This window comes from Struthio camelus, chromosome 7 (genome assembly GCF_040807025.1).
Source record: "Struthio camelus isolate bStrCam1 chromosome 7, bStrCam1.hap1, whole genome shotgun sequence".
Lineage (NCBI taxonomy): Eukaryota > Metazoa > Chordata > Aves > Struthioniformes > Struthionidae > Struthio > Struthio camelus.
In genome coordinates this window covers 17,274,442-17,297,074 of record NC_090948.1, presented here as the reverse complement: position 1 = coordinate 17,297,074, position 22,633 = coordinate 17,274,442, and the positions used below count along the sequence as shown (strand labels likewise).

Sequence of the window (22,633 nt, the reverse complement as noted above, 5' to 3'; positions counted from 1 at the left end):
GCTGGCCCACCCCCCTTGTGATCTTTACAGTGCTTTGGTAGCCTTACCATGCTTGTTTTTCCTAATGAGTGACCTAAATTTCTCCCTTGCTGTGGTGTAAGCTCATTACCCATTATCCCATTTACTATGGCAACAGAGAACAGATTATTCTCTTCCTCTTTGCAACAGCTTTTTATGTATTTGAAAACTTCCTCTCTCCCCTTCACATCCTTCACCAGTTAAGATTAAATGACCCTGTTTCCTCCAGCCTTCTTGAGTAGGTTGTTTTCTAGCCCTTGCTTTCCTCTGGCCTCTTTTCAACTGCTCTGTGCTTCCTTAGAAGGGCAGTGCCCAGACAAGGATGCAGTTATTCCAGCTGAAGTTTTATCGGCATTGGTGGACCATAAGATTTCTGTTATCTATCAGGCTGTAGTCCAGCCTATGTATCCCAGTATTGTGTTTGCAACAGTGTGATAATATGAACTCCTGTTCTCCCTCCCTAGTCCTTGTCTGCAGCTCTACTCTTAAGCCTCTGCAGTGCTGAGGGCTTTCCTGGAGCAACATTGAATGAAAGCCTTCTACCTCCTTGCCCAGGAGTCCAGGTTCAGAGTACAGTGAGAAACTGGGAAGCGCTCACTGACCTGGGCCTTCACCTGCTTGCTTTGGCTCTGCTAGCCCTAAGACAGAGGGGGACAGCGGGGCTGAGGCCCTGGGCCCCTTTGCACCCTCAGCAAAGGTGAGTGAAGGTCCCTGTGGCACTGCTGTGCCTCCTCTGCCCTGAGACAGCTGCAGTGAGAAGACAGCCCAAAACACAATGGGTTGCAGGTCTGCATGCCTGTGCAGACAGCAGTGGAAAAAGACTGCATCCCAAGTAAACGTGCTGCTTCAGTGCAGTGAGTGTGCTACTCTTGGGAAGCCCTCCAGCCCCCTCTCCCAACAGTCCCCATGTATGTTTAGAGCCAGGTTGGAGACAGAGCGTGGGCTGAGTACTGAGGCCTGAGCCAGAGGCTGTCTCCTTGTGTTACCATTGCATCCTCTGGCTCTGCTGGGAGCTGCGCATGTGGAGCAGCAGCTACAGCTCTGGGGTATCGGGGTTATTCCAGTCATCTTGGCCACAGGTGTGAGAGGTAAGTTTAACCTGGGGGTAGATGTTAACATATCTTTCCATGCAGCCATTGACACAGACAGGGCATTACTCAGCAAGAGATCACTTTTATTGTTAGTATCCCCATTGCCTTCAGCCCCCGCGAAAACTAGTGACTGGTCTGTACCACCTTGAAGGCTCAGCGGAAGCCTCCCTTGCACAGGTAGCCATGTGCGGAGAGGAGGATGATTAAATGCAGCGTGGAGTGGCCCTCCCCAGAAAGGGAAGGGAGCACTCATCAGGGAGTTGGGCTCCCTTCCCTGTGGCTTGCAGGGGTTAGGGAGTGCTGAGCTGTGTCAATGGTCAGGGTGCGCAAGGCGCTGCAACTGTGCATGTCACTAGGCACAGCACAAACATGTACTGGGGCCCTGAGTTGCATGTGGCACCCCTGAACAGCATGTGCTCCCTACAGTGGAGACCACGTGTGTGCAGCACCTAGCACTGCTGCGCTGCGGGGCTCCAGGCCTCGCTGGGATGGGGATGGTAAATGATGCTAAGGGCAGTTCTGGGTTGGGCTGCCCCTCCCTGCTCTGCCCGCAGGGACACCGTGCCAGACACTTATCCACCTTTCCTTTCTCCACGTCTTCCTTGAGACCAGATGCTGCCAGGGAGCAGCTGGGCAAGGGTCCTCAGACTCCAGCTAGCTGGTCCAGCTGCCTGGGTGGTTCAGCCCCCCAGGGGCCACATCCTTTCCTGCCTGGGGACGGGGCTCTGCGCAAGTCCTGCAGGGAGGGGCGGCATGAGCGGGCAGGCGGGCAGCGAGCGAGTGCAGACCTGCTGCTGTTGAACATGAGACTCACGGCAGGAGACCCCCCCATGCTGCAGACCTGGAAGACACAAGCACAGCCTGGTGCAGGTGGGCCCCTGGCCTGCTGGCCAGAGCCTGTTCTCCCTGGCCAACCATTGCCCAGACTTGCAGTGCCTTTCCTAGCCAAACTGTGGGATTTTGGTGCAGACACGTATTCATATCTCTGGAAGTACACTTGCTCTCCTACCCCCATTCCTAGCCGAAAGATGATTAGACTCCATTCCTGCATCTCTTGGACCCTGCTCCAACCCCTAGCTACATGTGTGTGTGCACAGGACTGCTCTTGCTGACCCAGTGTGGGTCTCTCTGCAGGCTTCCAAGCCACATCCTTTGGCATTGCAGCTTGAAAGACAGAAAGTTAATTTCATGCTCTTAAAAGTGAGCAAATTCCCATTTGCTGGGGGAGGGATGCTTCACTGACAGGTATGGTCCTACCTCCAGTCTGCGTGGGCCTCCAGCACTGTGCTCTGGCCACACTGCTGCTCAGGTGATTAACGGGGTGAGATTGGAGCTCTCCTCTGGTGTCTGTTCACCCTCTGGTGACTGCCGCTGCTTGCGCCCACCTGCAAGCAGCAAGTGAGGGTGAGGTGGGGGTGCTGAGTCAAGGCACGTGCAGGGTTGGGCCAGAACCAGCCCGCAAGCCATATCTCCTTGAGCTAGCCCCAGGTGCAGTCCTGCCTGTTGCTAACAGGGAAGGGACCACTGGGGACCTTGGCTGTCCCTCTTCCTCCAAGCCACCCCTGTACAGGTGGTCCCTAGGATGGGGCTGTGGTAGGGGCAGAAAGGTGCTGGGCTGCGGCAGAGCAGCATGTAGCAGCTGAGACAATGGGCACAGGAGAGAAGGGTGCTCACTCCCCAGAGTCCGTTACTTACTCAGTGATCTCAGCAGCCTCTTGCCCAGTGTCTCCTCAGAGCTGCTTGGAGATGAGCTGGCCCCAGCCTCTCTGCCCGGGGACTCCACGTCCAGGGCGGTGCTGCAGCACTCACTGTCTGCAAAAGTCCATTGTGGCTGCAGCAGTCCAGGGCAGCATCCCAGGGCACCGCAGCTCTCTGCCTGTGCTCGCTGCCCACCCTGCGTCTCACCCCCGCCCTGGCCCAGGACTCACTCTGCTGCTTGCTGTTCTCCTCGTTGTCAGCCAGCTCCTCCTGGATGAAGGGGATCCCCTCCATGCGCAAGAACACGGACTCGCTGGGGCTGCGCAGCCCGTCGGCCCGGCTGCCTGCAGAGACACAGTGCAGGTGCGCTGCAGGGCAGGGGGACTGGTGTGCCTTGGGGCAGGCCTCAGTGGCGCGGCGCGTGTCACGTTGGCAGGGCTCCGGGGCAAGGGATGGCCACATTTGCACGTGCATAGGGCATTACATATCTGCATGCTTGCTGGCATGTGCAGGCACATTACAGTGCATACGTTGTGTGTGCAGGTGTCAGAGTGTCCTGGGCCATGTGTGACTGTGCATCGGTAGTGGGGTGCCACCCCATGCCAGCGGGTCGCAGCACAGCCTCCCCAGGTGACATGCCACATTGGTACAGGGCAGGGCAGGGATGCTCTTGGGAGGCCACGGGATCACTCACACATAATGCTGTTCCTCTCATTCAGGAGAGTGGTGGTGTCCTCTTTGGGCGTCTGGGGAGTTCCCCGAGCGGTCGAGGCCTTGGTCGAATCCCTGTCGTTGAAGGCCTCCATGTCCGGGGACTGGGGCGAGCTGTCCATGCGGCTGGCTGCCAGCGCGTTCTGGTACTGCTGCCGGGTGATCTGGGCACGCACACACGCATGCACGTGCTCGCGCGGCTCAGCCCCGCACTGCTGCCCCAGGCCGCCCCTCGGGGAACCACAAGGCACCGTGACCTCCCAGGGACTCAGTGGGACCAAACCCTGGGAGGGTCAGAGCGTGAGACCCCTGCACAGCAAGGACCCACGCACCCCTGCGCAGAGCCCCAGAGCTCTGCCCCTCGGGAGCCTTTGGGGGCCCTGCAGGTTGCCCCCCACCAGGATGCTTTTCCCCAGCCCTGTAACTACACCCAACCCCGAATCCAGACTCCATCCCGCAGCCTGTCTCCCCTGCCTGCGGCGCTGGCTATGCACAGCCCAGCACCACAGCCTGGAGCAGCTGGGGGTCCCATGGGCATGGTCCAGCAGGGCTTGCAAAGCGCTCCCACCACCCTCATGTGCTGGTGCCACTTGGCACCCCCAGGGATCCTGGGGCAGAGCAGGGCGCAGAGGGTGCCTGGCCCCGCAGGGCGGGAGGGGACAGAGGAGGGGACAGCCCAGCCCAGCCGGTACCTTGACAAACTGCACGTCGCAGAGGATGTGCACGGAGTAGTCAGGGGTGTAGATGTTGTTGCTGCTGCTGTAGAGCTGGGCGGTGCTGCCTCCATAGTCGTTGTGCTCCCGGTTCGGGGACTCGGAGCGGTTCAGTCCGCTGCACCGAGATGGGGACCTGTTTACTGAGGGGAGGGGATCAGGGCCGGGGTAGGGAGGCAGGTTGGGGGCAGGTGAAAAAGAGAGAGAGGAAAACGTACACTCTTACTCATGGTGCCACACAGGCTGCCAGCGCTGAAGCAGGGGCTGGGGGTGGCAGTCACCCTCCGGCGGCTGTGCCCTGCCCGGGGTAGGGGCTGGGCTCACAGGGCCGGCAGCAGAGCTGGGGAGACAGCGGCTGGGGCCAGGGGCTGCGGGACTCGCCTCCGGCACAGGACATCCTGCTGCGGAGGGGTTTGCCCCAGTGCTGCAGGCTGCTGAGGCTCTGCTCTGTGCCAGCCCAGCCCAAATGGAAACGCCTGGACAGGAGGGTGCCCGATGTGCCGGCGGTGAAGGCCGCCATCTGCCTGTCATACTGACTGACAGCTCACGTGACCACCTGCGGATCCGGGCTAATGCAAACCTTCTGCGTGGCCCGGATTTGGCACAAATTCTCCTGCTGCACCTGAAAGCCCGCGGCGGTTTACATGACCTGTCTCAAGGGCAGGCTCGTGTTTACCCTGACTCCTACATAAAAGGCGCAGAGGCTGCGATGGCAAGCTGGCCTGTCACTCACGGTGACTGACTGCCTCGACACGCAGTGCGATGGGTGTTGTGTGGTCAGCAGGTTATTTGGGAACAAAGGCAGCTTGTTCCTTGCACGGGTGATGTCAGCATCTCGCTGGCTTTGCTGCTAAACCGCCCTTCTGTTACCCGGATTTCCAGAAAGCAAGCGAAGCAGGGCAGAGCGCGTGCAGAGCCGCAGGTCATCGTGCTCAGAGGCAGCGAGCAGCAAGAAAACCCCAAGCGTTAAGTGCAGGAAATTAAATTTAGAGAAATGCAAATATACTTATAGCCACGCACCTACTGCACACCGAAAAAAGCCCAGCCTGCCTATGGCTCACCCCATCCCCATCCCGTCCTTCTGGGCGTTTGCATCTCGCTGTGGAGGTTGCGGCAGGGACACGGCTGCCGCTCCGGCGGGCGAGGGCGACTCGCGCGCGGGCCCGTCCCGCCGCGCGAGCAGGGGCGGCAGCGAGGGGCGCACCTGGCCCTGCCCACGCTTGGCAGAGCCAGCGAGGCGTCCCCCCGCTTCCCTGGGGCTGCGGCATGGGGTGCCGCCTGCGCCCCGCTCCCTGCGGGCAGCCGTGGAGAGCCCGTCCCCTGCACGCGCACCGGCTGCCCCCTCGCACCGCCCGGCCGCGCTCCGGCACGCACAGAGGCCCGTTCCCGAAACCATGCACCTTTACCTGGGGAGCCGGCCAGGGAGTCCCCTCTGCTGAAGGCGAAGGTACGCGACACCGAGACGGGCACTACGGAGAGAGGGGCGGCGGGGAAGGGGGGAAGGCGAGGGGACAGGCGTGATGGTGGGGGACAGAGCGAGAGGAAGAAAGAGATTGAAGCAGGCGGGACAGAGCCAGGGCTGTGCCTGAAGGTGGCCGGAGCAGCCCTGCCCCAGCCACGCAGCCACCAACAGGCGCTCCCCACTTCCCCCCGGGAAACGGGCTCGAGCTAAACCAAGCAAAGCCCCTGTGCTTCGGGCGTCCAGGAGGCGCAGGAGAGCGGCAGAGTGAAACGGGCTCGGCAGCGGCCCCGGCCTCCGCGCAGCCTCGCAGGGGAGGCTGGGGGCAGGCAGGAGCGCGACAGCCTGACGCAGCCCAAAGGCCTCAGCGCTGGGCTACCTGCAGCTCCCTGCCGAGCCCGCGGGCTCCACGCGCTCGGCGCGACCCTGAGCACAGCGAGGAGCGCCGGGACCCTGCGCCCGGGGCTGCTCGACCCTTTTCCTCAGAGAGAGCAAAGTCGCTGGACGTTCACTTTTCCGTGGTTTATTTCCACGGTTCACAGCAGCACTGACAATTGCGAGGTCAGTCCCTTCCTCGCCACTGCAGCTAGCAGAGTGCAGGGCCACTGTGATGCCCCCAGGGCCCTGCAATGGGGATTTGGGGCTCTTGGCAACACCAACCAGGGCAGCATGGGGAGACCGACAAACAGTGGAAGCAGCGCCCTCGCTACCACCTCCTGAGACCTGATCTTTGCTTGCACTGTCAGCTGAGCTCTCCTCAAAACCAGGAGGAGACCTAGGACCCCAGCTCCCAGCCCTCTGCTCCAGCCAGGCTCCCCTCCCAGCTCCCAGCCCTCCTGCCGCTAGCGCACTGCCCTCTCCCTCTGAAGACACTGCCTGCTCCAAGGCTGCAGTGCTAGGAACCATCTGGATTTCCTGCAGGGTTTATGATTAATGTTCTTGAATTGCTTTGGAGATAAACCCCACCAAATGTTTGACCTGCAGCCCCCTCCTTCCGCTCCCTGTGCTCTTCCCCTAGTAATTCCTCTGCCGTCTCCTTCCTTGGAACGAAACTTTCTGCTGGTCCAAGCAAAAGCACCAGCATGAAGTGCTGCTCAGAACAGCCTTGTCCAGCTGGGAGCAAAGGATGGAGCGATAAGCACTCATGCTTGCCTCCCCGACCTTCCCCCGCACTGTGCTCTTATGCACCTAGCTCCCACCTGGGGGTTGTCAGCGCAAGGACTGCCAGGTCACTATTGCTTCACCCTTGCTTCTGGCAGCTGATACCAAACATTGCCTGGCTATAAGAAAGTTATATAACAACGGTTAATGAATAACAAATTGTTAAGTGCTCAAGGGTTAATATCTGAATTCTCCACTGTGACATGCTACTCACACTCATTTCTGCAGGGCTTTGCTTCAAGAAGAAAGGAGGAGCGCCAACCCGACAAGGTAAATGCCCTGCGGACCTCTGCCTCTCACCCTGCCTCCTTGCTGTTCAGGGGTGCGACACCACACAAGCAACACACACATGTCCTGCGACAGGCAAAGGTGGCTGGATGGGAGAAAACATCTTGTGACACAACATCATGCGTGAGCACATGGAGAAAAGAAGCCCTGGGCCTCGGCCAGCAGCCCACACAGTGGCAACGTGAGCAGCTGGTGGCCCGGCAGGTGGCACTGTAAACACGCGTGACAGAGCGGACGCGGCGTGGACTGCAGCCTGGGCCTGGTTTCCCACGAGGATGGTCAGCCCCACCATGGAGCTTGGAAATCACTACCCTGCCTCCCCCATCTCCTGCATTTGCAACCCAAACACAAAGTGCCAGCTGGGGCTGGGTACCTGCGTGACCTTCCTCCGGGGCCAGCGAGGGCCCTGGGGACAGTCACGAGAGGGCATTGGGGCATCGGGCCATGCGGCGATGTCCTGGGGAAAAACAGCTGGCCTATTTCCTCTGCCCAAACTGAGTGCGCTGCAGATGTACTGAGGAGCAGAAATGCCCATCGAGGAGGTTTAATCCATCAGTACAAGAGCCAACCTTTTGAAAGAAAGCAAAGCAAGCAGCGAAAAATACATGAACCCTACAACTGCACATCGACCGTGACCCACAGGAGTGGACCCCTGCCCCAAGGGACACTGCTCTCTCTGTTCTGCCAACAATGTCCCTCCCTACAGCTCCTGTCAGGTTGAATATGGTGGCTTCTTGTTCTGATTAGTCACTCAGAGCAGCTCCCTGCAGAGCATCCCTGGCTTACCATCAGCACTGCAGATCCCACTGCACTGTCTGGGATTGCAATAAGAGATGTGCAGGGCCAGGGGTAGGCGGCTCTTCTGCCTGCTCCCAAGTCACCAGAGACTAAACATGTATAGCAGTAATCAGCAAATAATTTGGGGGGGACTTGCAGTTATCCCCCATCAGAGCTCTGTTAACCGTTGCAAGTAGGGGATCTGTTCATTAACTTATTAGCAGGGAATTTACCAGGGTTGAGGGGGGATCCTCTACTTTTATCTCCACCAATTTACCACAAAACCATGTGCATGCTGACTCGAATGGCTGACAGCTAAACTGAACCATATGCGCAATTCCAGAAAAGCCCTTGTACCCACAAGAGCCCAGGTCAGTGCAGGAGCCATGTTCAGCTCTGGCTCCAAGCCTTGAGACCATGCACAGTTCAAGAGACATTAAGCCAAGACCCAAATAAGCTGCACAAGAAGTTGCAGGTTTTACTGCTGCCTTCTTCCTCCTCCCAGATGGGTTGGCTGTGCAGGCTCCCATCCTGCGCTTGGGCAGAGCCCTGTGCAGTGCCTCCCACGGGTGCTGGGCTCCACCTGCTGGGACCCAGGGCATGGCTGAGACCTCACAGCAAGTCTGGGGGGACATTGGTGGGGGGACTGTCAGCACTTTCCTTCTCCACTGAGCTTTCTAAACGGGGTGACCTCGGAGCAGAGTCAGAGCTGCTATTTGGGGGGGTGCAACCCCATCCCTCCTCCAGCTGGCCAGTGCTGTGGAAGGAGAGGTGTTAGAGCCCCAGCCTGCCCCCTAGATACCTACGTAGGAAGGAGGATCCAGCCAGGCTGCTCACTTTCCGCACATCATTATCTGAAATCACAGTTGAAGGCACATGAGTTGCACGGGAAGGGTCCTGTGCTGCCCCACCCTGGTGAGATGTCCTCAGGATCTGGGGCGGCGCTGCCCTTACCTGAGGAGATGACAGCCATGATGGCTGGGACACCGTAGTAGGTGAACGCCCCGTTCTCAAAACGCAGCCCTTCCTTGCCAACCTCCACCTCCACTTTCCCCTGGAAGGAGGAGGGAAACCTGCTCAGACCAGCAACCCCCTGGCCCTGGCCACACAACCCACACAGGGCTGCAGGGACCCTATCTGCACCCAGAGCAGATGTGCAGTTACCACCACCACCCTTTATGAGAGGATGTGGGCCTGCTTGCTTTGTAAACCCATGGGTTGGCCATCATCCCAGAGTCCCAGCTGGGGACAGAGTAGGGAGGGTGCAAAGCACAGGCAGAGCTGCAAAGTGAACAGTTCGGGAGCTGCAATGGTGAGGAACATAGCTGGGGTTCCTGGGGGAGCCCTGGAGGGCTGAGGTTTGGGGATGAGGGCAAGGTGCTATCAAGCCACACAGCCAACCCATCACAGAGCGGGAATGGGAGCGCAGGAGGGGCTGGTCCTCCCCCAGCTCAGCCCAGAAGGCAGCTCTGCCCTTGTAACCCAGAGGAGTCTCCCCCTGAACCAGCTGGCCTGGAGTACCAGCCTCCACCTGGGGCCATCTCCCCGCTGCAGTACCAGCCAAGACCAGTGCAACAAGGTGAGATTCACTGCGTTGCGCCGACTGCACAGCTCGGACTGCTCAGCCCCTCTTCTCTGTGCTGGGCCAGCCTGTGCCCCCGCGCACCTGCAGGATGAGAATGAAGTAGTCGACAGGGCGGTTGCGCTGATAGAGGTAATGCTCCAAGGACTTCTTATTCTTCCGGTCATACTTGAGCTCCTGGATGACATTGGGATGTTTCAGGAGCCGCAGCAGGATTTTCTCAGAGAGGTAGGGTGACTTGAAAGGCTCAACTTCTAGAAAGGAGGCAACGCACGCTTGCTCAGTGTGGCCAGAGGCCGAGCCCCCCACCTGGCTGCAGGGAAAGGGGAGCTCACCGGGAGCCTGTCAGGGACAGCCTCCCAGGCTGCACAGCCCCCTTCCTCATGGCCCAGAGGGCAACCCAAATGTGGACCCATGCTGGCTGAGCAGAGGCAGGCCCAGGGTGTGAAACTGCCCGCTAGAAGGAGAGTCCCAACCCAGGGACAGCCTGGGGGTGATGCAGGGCCCCAAACACCCACTGTTTCAGATCACGGGGCATTTATTCCTCCAGGGCAGGAGTACCTGTTGCCATAAACCGATGCGTAGCCAGCAGGAGCTGCGGGGAGATCTTCACCTTCATCTCACTGTCTGAGAGTCTGAAGATGGAGAAGTCCTGGGGCTTGCGCCCCCGGTGGGGCACCCGCTCCTTCTTCCGGTTGTCTGCTGTGGGGCAGAGAGCAGCAGAGGTTACCCGCCATGAAGCCATTGCCACAGCAGGGCCTTGGCAGTACCCATGTGCACATTTAGAGTGCGGCACATCTTGCTGCACCCTAAGGTGATGCTGGGGAGAGGGCAGCAGCTGGAGCAGCAGGACATACAAAATACAATGGGTATCACATAGCCGTGGTGGCAGCCCTGGGGAGGGAGCAGGATGGCTAAATGTGCTGCTTTCTCAGGAACACAGTCCTGGCTTGCTCCGGCTGGATGCATCACCCAGGATTGGAAAGGACCTTGGGAACCACCTGTGGGTGCACTGTTCCCAACACATATGTTGCTGCTGATGCTGGTGCTTCTCTATCTTGCGCATTCAAGGCTCCCTAACACCTGACCAGCATCTCTTTATCATTCTTGTCTTTCCTACTATGACCATAATTGCTCTGGGGAAGGACTGTGATATACCGTGGCCTGTTTCCTACCCACATGTCTGTCTCTCTGTCCAGGCTCCCACCCTGGGTCCTGCACCAGGAGTAGCTGCTCTGGGACACTAACTGTACAGATCCGTCTCATCCAGGATCTCGGACTTGATGATCTCCTCAATGACATCCTCGAGGGTGACAATGCCCATCACCTCGTAGAATGGGTCTCCTTCCCCTTCATTGTTCACCCGCTGCACGATGGCCAGGTGGGACTTTCCTGTGGGGAGAGAGCAGAGCAGCAGTGAGATCTCCACTGCCGGTGGAGGGGTCCCCGGCAACATCTTTCCCTGTCCCAGCACCGTGGGCTGGCAGGCAGCTGGGGCTGCAGCCTGGAGCTGCACCAGCCAGACATCGTGCTGGGCACGTGTGGCACGGAGGCCAACCTCACAGGCCCTCGAGATGGAGAAGCAGCAGGGTGCCTTCCCATCCTAGGGCAAGCCCACCACCAGGGACAGCGACCTGAGGCTCCCTGGGCAACCAGCCCTACACTGGGGCTCAGTGGGAGGCATGGACAAACCTCAGAAGGCGTTGTCCATAATCACCCCAGCTGTGCTGCTAACCCAAAGAGAAGGGCCAAACACCCAGCCCAGCCAAAACAGGGCTGCTACAGCTCAGGCTGGCTAGGAGTTGTCACAGGAATCTGCCTGGCTCTCTGGGCATTTGCTTGCTTTCTTCACCAAGGCAAGTCACTCGAGGCCCGTTCAGCTCACTGACAGCCTCTTGTGCAGGGCTGAAGTCTTCCGAAGGTGCAAATGCATTATACCAGTTGCTTCTTGCTTATCCTCTGCTTCACCAGCACGAGACAAATGAGACAGTGTCCACCATGCAGAAATGTGACCGTGTCCTTGAGCGCTACTGGTTTCCCTTATCCTCCTGGTGTTTTCTCATTCTGTTGTTAATTATTTTTCCTATCAGCTGGCCAGGAATAGCTCTCTCCCATCTTTCTATCGATCACTGTCTGGACCGATCCTAAGCTTTTCCAAGAAAAGCTAAAAAAACATAAGCAAAGCCTCCAGCTCCTTGGAACAGCAGCTGTTTTTAATGCAGAAATGCATATGTTTGTTTGCAGCTTTCTGCTCAGCTTCTGCAGACCTCTTTGGTGAACCATCTGGATGCAGAGGCTGAACACTTTTCACATGATCAGCTTGCATCTGAGTGCCTTCTCCAAAACCTGCCCCTGAGAGGGAGCGCCTCACCTCTGTTACCTTAAATAAAAAGACTGGGACTTGGACCTTCCTGGGATCTGCTTGTGACTTCTGCTCAGAAGTCACAGCGTTTCTCAATCACAATTTTGGCTTCCTCACTTGCCCTCAGTAAGCTGGCAGCTGTGCTGACATGTTCTCAGGCTTCTTGCTTTCGGCATACATCACTGTTTGCTTTTGGCTGTCCAGCTCTCTATAAGCTGTTTTGACTTGCTCAGCTTCTCCCTTCCATTATCATTTGCTCTAATTTATGTTCCTGCTCAGTAGCTTGACTAGAACCCAATTCCCAAACCTTGAACAACTCCTGGGTTTCTAGCTCAAATGCCTTCTTGGACCTGCCAATTAATAGCACTGATTTACTTACTGCTTCTGTGGCTCCTATTCTGTTCAGCAATGCACACAAGTTTGAACCTCTAGTTTTCCTTAAAATATAAAAATGTCTTTCATCAGCACTACATTCAACAGTTTTCCCTCGCTGTGCTTGTTCTCCATTTTCTTGGAGTGTCCCTTTGCAACACCTCTGTGCGTGCAATGTGCTGCTCTTGCACAAATCTAACCAGACTGTAGGCTCTGGGACTCCTGGACTTCCACCACAGACCTCAGCAGAGCTTAAATCATCTTCTTTTCCAACAGGACTAGAGCTAAGACCCTTGAGCAGCAACAGAAAGGGGAGCACTTCCCTCGCACAAACCAGGACAGTGACTTGTCGATGAAGAGAGGATGCGCTCACCTGCATGGCTCAGCCACTGCCACAGCTCCATCCTCAGATACCTGTGCATGTCCCTTCCCATGTCTCCTTGTGCAGACAATATCCTCCTCTGGGCTAACACCCTGGGCTCGCTGACACTCAGCTGCCTCTAGATCTGCTTCTTCTAGGACGCCTACAACAAACCTGTCCACTAGTATGGAATCTGGGTGGGCTCCTGCCTGCTCCGCAGCTTCCTTCTCACCTGCTGGTGACTTCTGGGCTGTCCCCTCTGCAGGACAGGGACTGGCGCATCCAGGGCAGCCATGCAGTCCCACAAAACATGTCTTTCTGGGGAACATGTGACCTTCAAATAACCCTGCCCTGGATCTGAGACTAGCAAATGATATTTCTCAGACAAAGATCAGCACTATACATTTCTCATAGAAAAGCTTGGGCATTTTCCACAGTATAAATTCCCTCCTCCTCATACCAAGCTTTTATTGCAAGATTTCAGAGAGCAGCTCACTGCCTCCCACGCCTACAGAATTAGAAACGAGAACATAACATCACAGTAAGTAGCACTGTTGTTCTTTCTATAAAGCTGGAGATACACTTTAAAAACAAATCAATAGCTTCAGGGCATTGACAATTCAGCAATTTCTTCGGGCCAGGGCTATTTCCCTCTTTTCATATAGCAGTTTGTGCATATTGTCTGTTCAGCGTGTAATAAAGCAATGCGACTTCAGCCTTAAAAAGAAAAAAGAAGCAGAGTTGGCGGCAACACAGCAGCAACAGCTACGTTTCATCTTAGCAAAGTCCAACTTTCAAAAACGTCTCCTTTGCCAAAACCCACTCCCAAACACTGGGGCCATCTGGTCTCCTACAAGTCCTCGGGTGAGCAAGGAGAGGGGAGAAGTTATTTCTTTTGGCCAAAAGCTCGCTGTTAATGACATTTACATGCAACCCAAAACCACCAAGCCCTTACAAAAAGCTTAGGTGCTACTTAAAGGCAGTCAGAGAGTAATGGAGGCAGTTCTTTTTTTGGCCAAACACCTACATCGACACTGTAAATTACTCTAGAGCAGCCACAGAGAAATGTGATTCCAGCTCCGTGTTCACATAGCAGCAAATCAGATTTTTTAGAAACAACCCAGCACCATTACTCTGGGAGGAGACCCACAGTTTCATTGCACTGGGGGCAGAGCCAGAAGGGCTGTTAGAGTGCTCAAGAGTTCTTTATTTTCACAGAAAATAAACACTTGTAGCCATACTATAAACCCCCAGGTTTAGGTTTCCAGACTAACAGCCACATTAGAAATGGAGTATGCACCCAGCAATGGAAAATCATTGCAACTAATGGCTCTTCCTGGCCCACAAAGAGGGAGCCCCTTCCCAGCTAGCTGACACCCATAACACAAAAACTCCCTGTAAGCTCCTCCCAGCCAGAGGGCAAAAACCCTCACAAAGCTGGGTGTGAATTACTGCTGCTTCCAGAAAGGCACCCCCCCCACCGCCAAAAGGGCTGGCGTGCCCTGATTTCCTACCTGAAGGGCATGAGATCATTTTCAAAATCCTGCCCCCATACCTGGCTGGGTCCTTCATCTCCTCACTTCGCAGGGAGCTTGTTCTTCTCAAGACTCCTGTAACAGACCTTTTAAATTTGGCAATAAGAGCTGGGGGAGGCTGGTAGGTGTCCTGTGGTGGAGCTGGCACTTGCTACCTCGTGGGCTGGTGAGAGTGCCAAGCTCTGGTACGACCCCCTGCCTCCGCTGGGCCCTGGTTGCTGCTGTGCTCACGTAGAGGAAAAGCAGCAGCTTTCTGGAGAAGGTGTGAGGGTAGAAGTGTTTTAGGCAGTTTAGGAGATGCAATTAATGTCTAGGGAGGGGTGGTCCAGGAGCAGACATGGGGATCTCAGAGGAGTGGCGTTCTCTTCTCGGGCTGCTTTCCTGTGGTTCTGCTTTGGTGGGAGTATGATTGAGAGATATAAATCACTTAAATAAAAACCCTAACTTGATATAAAACAGGTCTGAGATCTGTAAAACTGATTCCAAAACTGTGTTATTATAACGGTTCCCTGATAGTTCAAATGAAATGAATCATAAGAGCTAGTTGTTTCACTGCTAGCAAACTGTTGTATGTGAGTTTTAGAGGGATATCACAGATACAAAAAAGCATGGCGAAACACTGAGAATCAAAGCCTTGGTTTGGCAAACGCTAGAAGAAATGGGCAATTAACTTTATTTGTGTGAATAGCTCCACTGGCCTCAACAGGACTGCTCATGCACAGGAAACCTATAGGTGATTAAGTGTCTGCTCAGCATGGGCTACGACTGCACTAAATTCTTTATGGGCAACATGAAATCCGCTCTTTTCAAACAACAGCTTCAGTGAAAAGTTAATGCCTCAAAATGCTAAATTATAGAGCTAATATAAACAGCTGAAACCCTGTGGAAGGAGCAGGTACCTGAATAGCTGGCTAAAGCTTTTATGCCCGTTTTTAGGAGCCTTGCTTTTCACAGGTACCTGAATGACCTTGGGCTCATAGAGCAACATCAAAGCATCCTTCCTAATGGGAGAACAGAGCCTGAACACATGAAAATGCCTTTACTTGTGAGAAAGAAAGTGCTGCTGGCAGCAGAAATAGCCCAGACTACTTATCATTTTTTTTTATTTAGGTGCTCTGCCAGAGGAACGTTAAAGATGCTTTAGCCTTGTCTCTTGTTCTACAAGATGACTATCCTGAGTATGAAATTTCTTTTCATGAGTTTTACTGCAAAAACTAAAATCATTATTGGAACATTAAAGGTACAGGCACAAGCCATGAACAATTTAGTACTACAAAATGGGAAGCAAAAAGAGTAATTGCTAAATAAGGCTGATCAGTGAAATGATGCAACTCTAATCTATCTTCAGTGTCCTTCTAATCAGAGCTCTTCCCTGGGCTGGGGGAACAGCCAGCAGCTCCATGCCTCCTCACAGACTCGCATCTGAAGTTAACTAGGGAACCCAACTTGAGAGTTTATTGAACTGGAAATGCATGTGAAGCTGCACTCTTGCACTACCACAACTCTGCACCAAATATGAAACCACACACTTGATGAGTCACCCCTAGAGGCAATGCACATCTACACCTGAACACCAGGGAAATAACCAGGAGGGCTGCGAGGGCACGTCACCCTGCAGGGAATCAGAGCTATATGAAGAGAAAAAGCTGTGAATACTAATCTAATCTAGATCTTCCCCAGAGATTAGCACTCCCCAAGAAGGAGAGGGCCAACCGGTGGCAGCTGCCCGCCCTCCAGGGGACGTGGCCCTCATTGCATGGCTTTGTAGAGTCATGTCCAGGCCTCCACTGAACAGACCTGCACTGGGGCTCACTGAGGCAGGGTGTAGTGGAACAGGCATCACACAATAAGACTTAGCACAGTTTTCCGGTACAAATCAAAATAACACTTCAGGCTGAGTTGCAGAATGAGTCACTGACACCATCTTTTGTGTACCAGTACCTCACCCACTCTGAGTGTCAATCACCACCCAGCCCACGTGCAGAAGAGTCCTTCGCTAGCACATCAGCTTCTCAGCTCATGCAGCTAGCTGCAGAGGTCATTCCTTCAACCCAAGAGGGTGGCTATCACACCTGCAGAAAACCCTTGAAGGCTGGTTTGAAGTTCAAGTCACACTTCATGCTTGCAGTGACTGCAGGCTCAAGGGAGGGACAGCAAGAAAAGTAGCTGAATTAGTACAGGCACCAGTTCCTAGGTCTAATATGGACCTAGGCTGTGGAGTACTTTGAAAAGCAAAGGCAGGCTCTAGGGCAGAACTGACCTCTACAGGGCAGTCTGTTTTGTCCACTAAGTCAGGAAGGTTGCCTTGGGAGAATTTACCTTCAGGAGCTTTTAAAAGATGCCAGACCACTGAAGAATAATGCACTGAGTGGTACCTCAGCCCCTGGCCTGCTGCAGGAAGATGAATGCAAGAGCAAATTTCCACTGTTGCTCAACAGAAGAAGGCTGCTCGCTGAAAGGTGCTACTGTTGTATGTAAACCACTCCCACCCCCGCAAAAGTAGTCTACAAAATCCATAAATGACCTGTACAATGGAAAAGGACTGCAAGTCTCCAAAGGTGCCTGTAGACCAAGATGCAGCTCTCAAAAAAGCTCACCATGCTTGATTATGCCACAGGAGTGAAGCTGCAGCCTGTATTGCTTTGGCTATCCGCTGGGGATGGAGGGGAAAGTCTGCATCACCCACAGCGTTTCACACTGTATGAATGCATAAACCGATCTTCCCATTCTATTTTCCTAAGATGAAGCTTGTCTTACCGGGATCTCACCTGCCCTCCTCCATTGCTTTAGTTTGCTAAATATGGTGCAGTTATGTCTCTGGTGTATTGGGTAATTTCTGTGGTGACTCCCGAAAAAAGCCAGGCACTCCAAAAAGCATCCACGAAGGATTTGTCTCCAAAGCTTTTCATGCCTTCAGTTCAACAGTTTCAGCTTCTTTCAGGCTGCAGGTGGCAAAATTACCCTACTGGTGTGTAGTCTCTCATTGCTAGTGAAGAAGGAAAACACATTTTTTGTCAACTCCTCCTCTTCACTCTTTTACGTAAATGCTACTCGGCTATGCACACCTTTTATTATGAGCTGGTCTAGCTTGCCCAAAGAGTCGGCAAACTGGGTGCCCATTCCTCATTATTCTCAAGTTTATTCCACTGACCTTTGAGGAGGTTAAGTCAAAACCTTCCTCGAACACAAATATTGCCTGCCTTCAGCCAGGACTGGCTCACACTGCTGCAATGTCATTTTTCATACAGCTTCAGCAACTGCCCTGCTCTTTTGGGCTGTGCATCAAAGCATAAGCTATTCCTCCAGCAGGTCGGCCCACCCCTCTACTGTTGCTCACAGCCTTCTCTGGGCCATCACTGCAGAGTGGGCATTTCCCAGTTCCTCTTAGCATCCTCAGTTAAACCATCTTTCTCCAGGAAGAAATGCCAAAAGGGAAGGTGACAGCCAGCAGCAGGCTTGTGAAAGGGCGGATCTGAATAGCTTGATCACTTCTCCTCAGCCTTGATGGGGTCAGGGCTGTGTTTGGTCAGCCAAGACCTCACAGCTGCCCGTGGTAGTTGTAACCGCATGAGGCCATGAGTTCCCCTGGCGCTACTGAAGTGTACACTAGTATTTTTCTACAATTTAAATATTTTGGGCAATCTGATGCTACAGACTCCAGCCTTGCCCTGGGGCGCATGCAGAAATTAATTCCTGGGGGCACATGGAAGCATAAATTAATTTGCCTCAAAATGCTGCACAGGGCCCTGTTGGGAGAGGGGAGTCTCAGCTTATGTACGTATTAAACCTGTTCAGACAAACCTCAATGCATCCTAATGACACTGAGCTCAAATAAGCTTACACGTGAGCTTACCTAGAAACTAATGAAGGAACACTTCACTTCAAAACGTGCTATGAAAGACTAGCGGGGAAAAAAAAAGCTGATAATCTTCATAGCCAGGATAGTGTGCTGAGAGAAAAGAAATACATCAGGTAAACAAGTATAACACAGGAAGATGATATCACTGAGTAGGAGGAGAGACAGAAAAATGAAAGTGCTAACGGTGGTGTGAGCAAGAGTTACAGAAAATTTTGTATTTAAGCATACTCTTGGCACTTTCAGCAAGAAAAAAACAAATGTTTGTGTATTGCTGCAAGGAGGTCAGGCAGTAAAACCAAGTTACTTATGCGTATTGCTGCAAGGAGGTCAGGCAGTAAAACCAAGTTACTTATGCATTATGCAAAAAAATAACAAAAGCATAGCAGATGTGGTGGAACATCAATCATTACTGAAACAAATCTTGAAGTGTACATTGCTATTCAGGAAAGAAATATATAAAAAGTGATGGGTATTTTATACAAACACTGTAATAACCAAAAGAAATAAAAGATATGAAAACCTGTTGAAGTCAAAATCTTCGGAGAAGGAAAAGAACACTAGCAAGGTAGCTCTAGAGGTTTGGAGGTGGTTAGCAATCACTGTCATTACTGGAGACTTTAATTTCCTAGAAGGAGACTGGGCCTTATAATCAGTGGGAGCACTTGGTATCCTGCATGCGCCTTGGATGTACTAAGTGATTAATGCCTTCATTAAACAGGCACCGAAACAATGAGCAATGAAGCTACTCCCATATTAGCAGAGATGCCACAGAAGATGAGGCCGTGGAAAGAAACCTTGATTTCTTCAAACAAGGTATTTCAGTGTAATTGAAATGGACACAGAAAAGGAGACAGTGACAAAGATTCTTAATTACAAAGGGGAAATCTTTATTTTAGATATTAAATAGTCAAGTAAACTGGGCAGAAAGAGCAACGGATGTGACCGTGAAGGCAGCTTGGAGTGAATATCTGTCACAGTGCAGAAGCTGGTGTGGGAACCTGTGTTTGGAACTGGGAAAAGAGAGTTTAGGAAAGGATCAAGACTGGACTGGGGGATCTACTGGGCCATCTACAAATACAGAGTGCTGGGAGTAAACAGAGGGCCTAGAAATGGAGAAGGATGATTCAGAAGAGAACAGCAACACCTGGGAAGAAGAAAATTCGGGTGAGGAACTGGAATTGCTAAACACTGAGCAGAGCTGGATAATAAGACCAAAGATATTTTTAGCAACATAAATTAATAAACACAAGGAGAAAGGAGGTGAGAATATAAAGACGTTTTAGGGACAGCTCTACATAGAGGCTGTAGCAAAACACTCAAGGAGACCACGATGGTAAACAGACACAGGGAAGGAAGAGCCTGAAGCAAAACTCCAAGAGTTTAATGGAGCCAAGCTGAAGAAGGCTGGAAAATCTTCATCCGAAAAGAGGACTAGCACGGGAAATTGCAGGGCAGGTAGCAAGGCTTGTTTATGCGCCTGTCAGCTGAGGGAATTACACAACGAAGAAAATGCAGTACCTCTGTTTATGCGGAGAGGAGAGGAGGGGGAGGAGAGCGAGCAAAAGGAAGTGAGCTAAGCAGCCACAAGGCTGTTTATATAGGTCTATTGATCAATAGGGTTCCAGGATAGAGAACAAATTTGGAAGGAGAAGCAGCTGAATACATCATAATAAATGGGAAAAAAATGCAAGGGAGGCTGACCAAGGGGTGATGTGCACGATATCTTTCTAGATAAGAGAGAAGTAGTAGAGATCAAGTGAACTTCATTAACACTAGTATCATGCAGGAAATTACAGTTAAGACGGAACTGCAAGGCACAAGGAGTTAGGAAGAGGAGGGACAACTATGTTAGAAGAGACATGGGAAGTGCAAGGTAGGGTGGGAGTGGAGGGGAAATTACTGCATCAAAGCTGAACCCAGAAAACAATCTTAATGCTTTTGCTAACAGCCTTGTCATTTAAACACAGGAATTTGTCAATTTGCATGAAGTCACCAGTCACACTAAGAGGCAGAGAGGTTAGATGTTTTGTGCCAAGCAGAATTCCTCTACCTGAGGCCCCAGGAGGTGGTAGGGGCAGAGCTGTGCATCTCTGGAGAGGATGCTGTCCTGTATGTATCTGATGGTCACTCGCCGGGTACAGAAGAAACATTATTTCCTTCCTGCTCCAGCCCTATAAACTAGGAGAGGGAGATGATTCACAGAGAGGCTTTCTCTGTGCCCGGGAAGGACCTGGTTGGCTTTTCTCACATGATCGGCTCTGCTTGCTGCAGAGAGGCCACAGGCAGCAAGGGAGCTTCTGTGTTATCCTCCTCTATCATTACATAATGCAAGATGTCACTGCTGCAGCCATTTCTTACAGATTCAGTCACCAGTGTGATGTACTGGATAACATGTAGCAATATGCTTCACAATTCCCAGCAGGGAAAAAACAAATGCTGTATATTCTCGAGGTACAGTTAATGAAATGCAGTTCTCAGCCTCCCTGGGACTGCTGGCAGCTGCTGCAATATGAACACTGTCAGAGCTGCAAAGAAAGTACATCTCTTTCTAAGGATTTAGGCTTTTCCCGTTCCTTTAAATCACTTGCACACAAGCCCTTTACAGGCCTGCTTCTCACCCCACCTTGCTGCTGAGCTGAAAACGCGAGAGCTAAGGAACAAGATGCAACCTCCTGCCATAGCCCCCTGCACAGCATGCAGCCCCCGCGCTCAGGGCCAGGCTGCGGGGCAGGCCTGCCACACACGTACCCGCACACCAGGCCCCACAACGGCCTCACGCTCTGCCGTCAGGCCAGCTGCCCACTCTGGTGAGCCAGTGATGCTGGGGCCAAAGGCTCCATCATGTCATGGGTGCTACCGATACTGCAGACCTTCAACCCCACCCAGCAGCTCTTCCAGTAACACTAGTGACGCGGGCACACCAGCACATGCAGGCAGGGCTCAGTCCCGCAGTGTCCCCAGGACCTGCTGGGGAGTGACATGGGGCGGGCAGCCCGTGGGGGTTGCGGGGGGAGCCCGGGGGTGGTGGCCCGGCGGCCTCACCCTTCTTGAACTCCTCGAGCAGCGTGTCGAGGCGCGTGTCGTTGAAGACGCAGTGGAGCGGGCGGCGGTAGAAGCGGGTGACGGTCTGCAGGGGCGTGCAGTCGTCGGGGTCCACGAAGGCCAAGTCCTTGACGAAGAGCAGGTCCACAATGTTGTCGCGCCGGTCGCCCTCGTAGACGGGGATGCGGGTGTAGCCGGAGCGGAGGATCTCAGAGACGGTGGCGAAGTCGAGCACGGCGTCGGCGCGCAGCATGAAGCAGTCGGCCAGCGGCGTGAGCACGTCCTCCACCACCTTGGTGCGCAGCTCCAGCGCGCCCTGCACCATGGCCAGCTCCTCGCGCACCAGGTCGCCGTGGGGGCCGGCGGCGCGCAGCGTCTCCAGCAGCCGCTCGCGCGTGGAGAAGGCGCTGAGCTCCTGCCGCAGCGCCCAGTCCAGCAGCCGGCTCAGCGGGTAGCACAGGGGGAAGGCGGCCAGCATCAGCAGCCGGGTGAGGCACAGCGTGCGCGACGCGATGGCCAGCCCGTGCCGCGAGCACACCGAGTAGGGCAGCACCTCGCCCCCCAGGAAGACGGCGGCGGCGCAGAGCAGCACCGGCAGCCAGGGCGCTCCCCGCGGGCCCCCGGCCGCCGCCGCCGCCGCGCCGCCGGGCAGCGAGGCGCAGAGCCAGCCGGCCAGCGCCGCGTTGGCCCCCGCCTGCCCCAGCAGCAGCGTGCACAGCAGGTAGGTGCCGCCGCCGCCGCGCACCGCCTGCACCCGCCGCGCCTGCTCCCGCTCCGCGGCCGAGCCGCTGTTGCGCAGGACGCGCAGCTCCAGCGGGTCCAGCGAGAGCAGCGAGAGGCGCAGGCCGCTGAAGAGCGCCGAGAGCCCCAGCAGCAGCAGGGCGCCCAGCGCCCGCAGCCAGCCCGCCTCGGGCAGCGGCAGCAGCCAGGCGCCCAGCGCCGGGGCGGCCGGCCGCACCCGCAGCAGGAAGCCGCCCGCCGCCCCGTGGTGCGCCCAGGCCCGCCCGTCCCAGGCGCACAGCGAGAAGAGCCGCCCCGCCGGGCCCGCCGCCGCCTCGCCCTTGCGCGGCTCCCGCACCCGCACCTCGGCCAGCGCCGAGCCCGCCGAGCCCCCCGAGCGCAGCGGGCCCACCACCTCCACGTCCGAGGCCCAGGCGCTGCGCTCCCGGCACCGCTCCGCCGGGCCCCGCGCCGCCTTGCCCGCCGCCGGCTCCTCGATGAACACCAGCCGCGGCTCCCGCTCGCCGGCCGGCCCGCGGCTCCCGTTGCCCTCGGGCGGCGGCTGGAAGTAGAGGCGCAGCAGGAAGCGGCTGCCCTCGGCCGCCTGCACCGCGCCGCCCTCCAGGGACACCCTGCCGGGGGCCGTGTCCTCGGGCCGCAGCCCCAGCAGCCAGGCGGCGCCGGCCGGCGGCCGCGGCGACAGCGAGAAGAAGAGCAGCAGCACGGCGCCGCGGCTCCGGCCCCAAACGCCGCCGCCGCCGCGGCCCGGGCCCGCCGCCGCCATGCCGCCCCGCCGGCCCCGCAGCGCCCGCCGCACCCGCGACTGCAGCGGGGAGCCGCCGCGGCACGGCACGGCACGGCGCGGCGCACACGTGGGCCGGGGG

General features: G+C 55.1%; 1 protein-coding gene across 4 annotated transcripts; it reads right to left on the bottom strand.

Annotated features, from left to right (window-relative positions):
* Nucleotides 1–1,185: 1,185 nt before the first annotated feature.
* Nucleotides 1,186–22,533, bottom strand: CNNM1 (cyclin and CBS domain divalent metal cation transport mediator 1). Of its 4 annotated transcripts, XM_068949942.1 has the most exons (13): nucleotides 21,030–22,533; nucleotides 10,747–10,890; nucleotides 10,060–10,200; nucleotides 9,583–9,752; nucleotides 8,871–8,970; nucleotides 8,723–8,770; nucleotides 5,638–5,700; nucleotides 4,211–4,374; nucleotides 3,502–3,682; nucleotides 3,038–3,151; nucleotides 2,805–2,921; nucleotides 2,367–2,494; nucleotides 1,817–1,950 (listed from the first exon to the last, which is right to left on the bottom strand). In XM_068949942.1, exons 1-12 carry the CDS (start codon nucleotides 22,531–22,533, stop codon nucleotides 2,415–2,417), a joined length of 2,826 nt encoding a protein of 941 aa, XP_068806043.1. In that variant the 3' UTR covers nucleotides 1,817–1,950; nucleotides 2,367–2,414. The 4 variants fall into 4 exon arrangements, with proteins under 4 accessions (XP_068806042.1, XP_068806043.1, XP_068806046.1 ...); XM_068949941.1 differs by lacking the exon at nucleotides 2,367–2,494 and having other exon boundaries at nucleotides 1,186–1,950; XM_068949945.1 differs by lacking the exon at nucleotides 2,367–2,494 and having other exon boundaries at nucleotides 1,864–1,950; nucleotides 2,805–2,917.
* Between the last annotated feature and the right edge of the window lie 100 nt (nucleotides 22,534–22,633).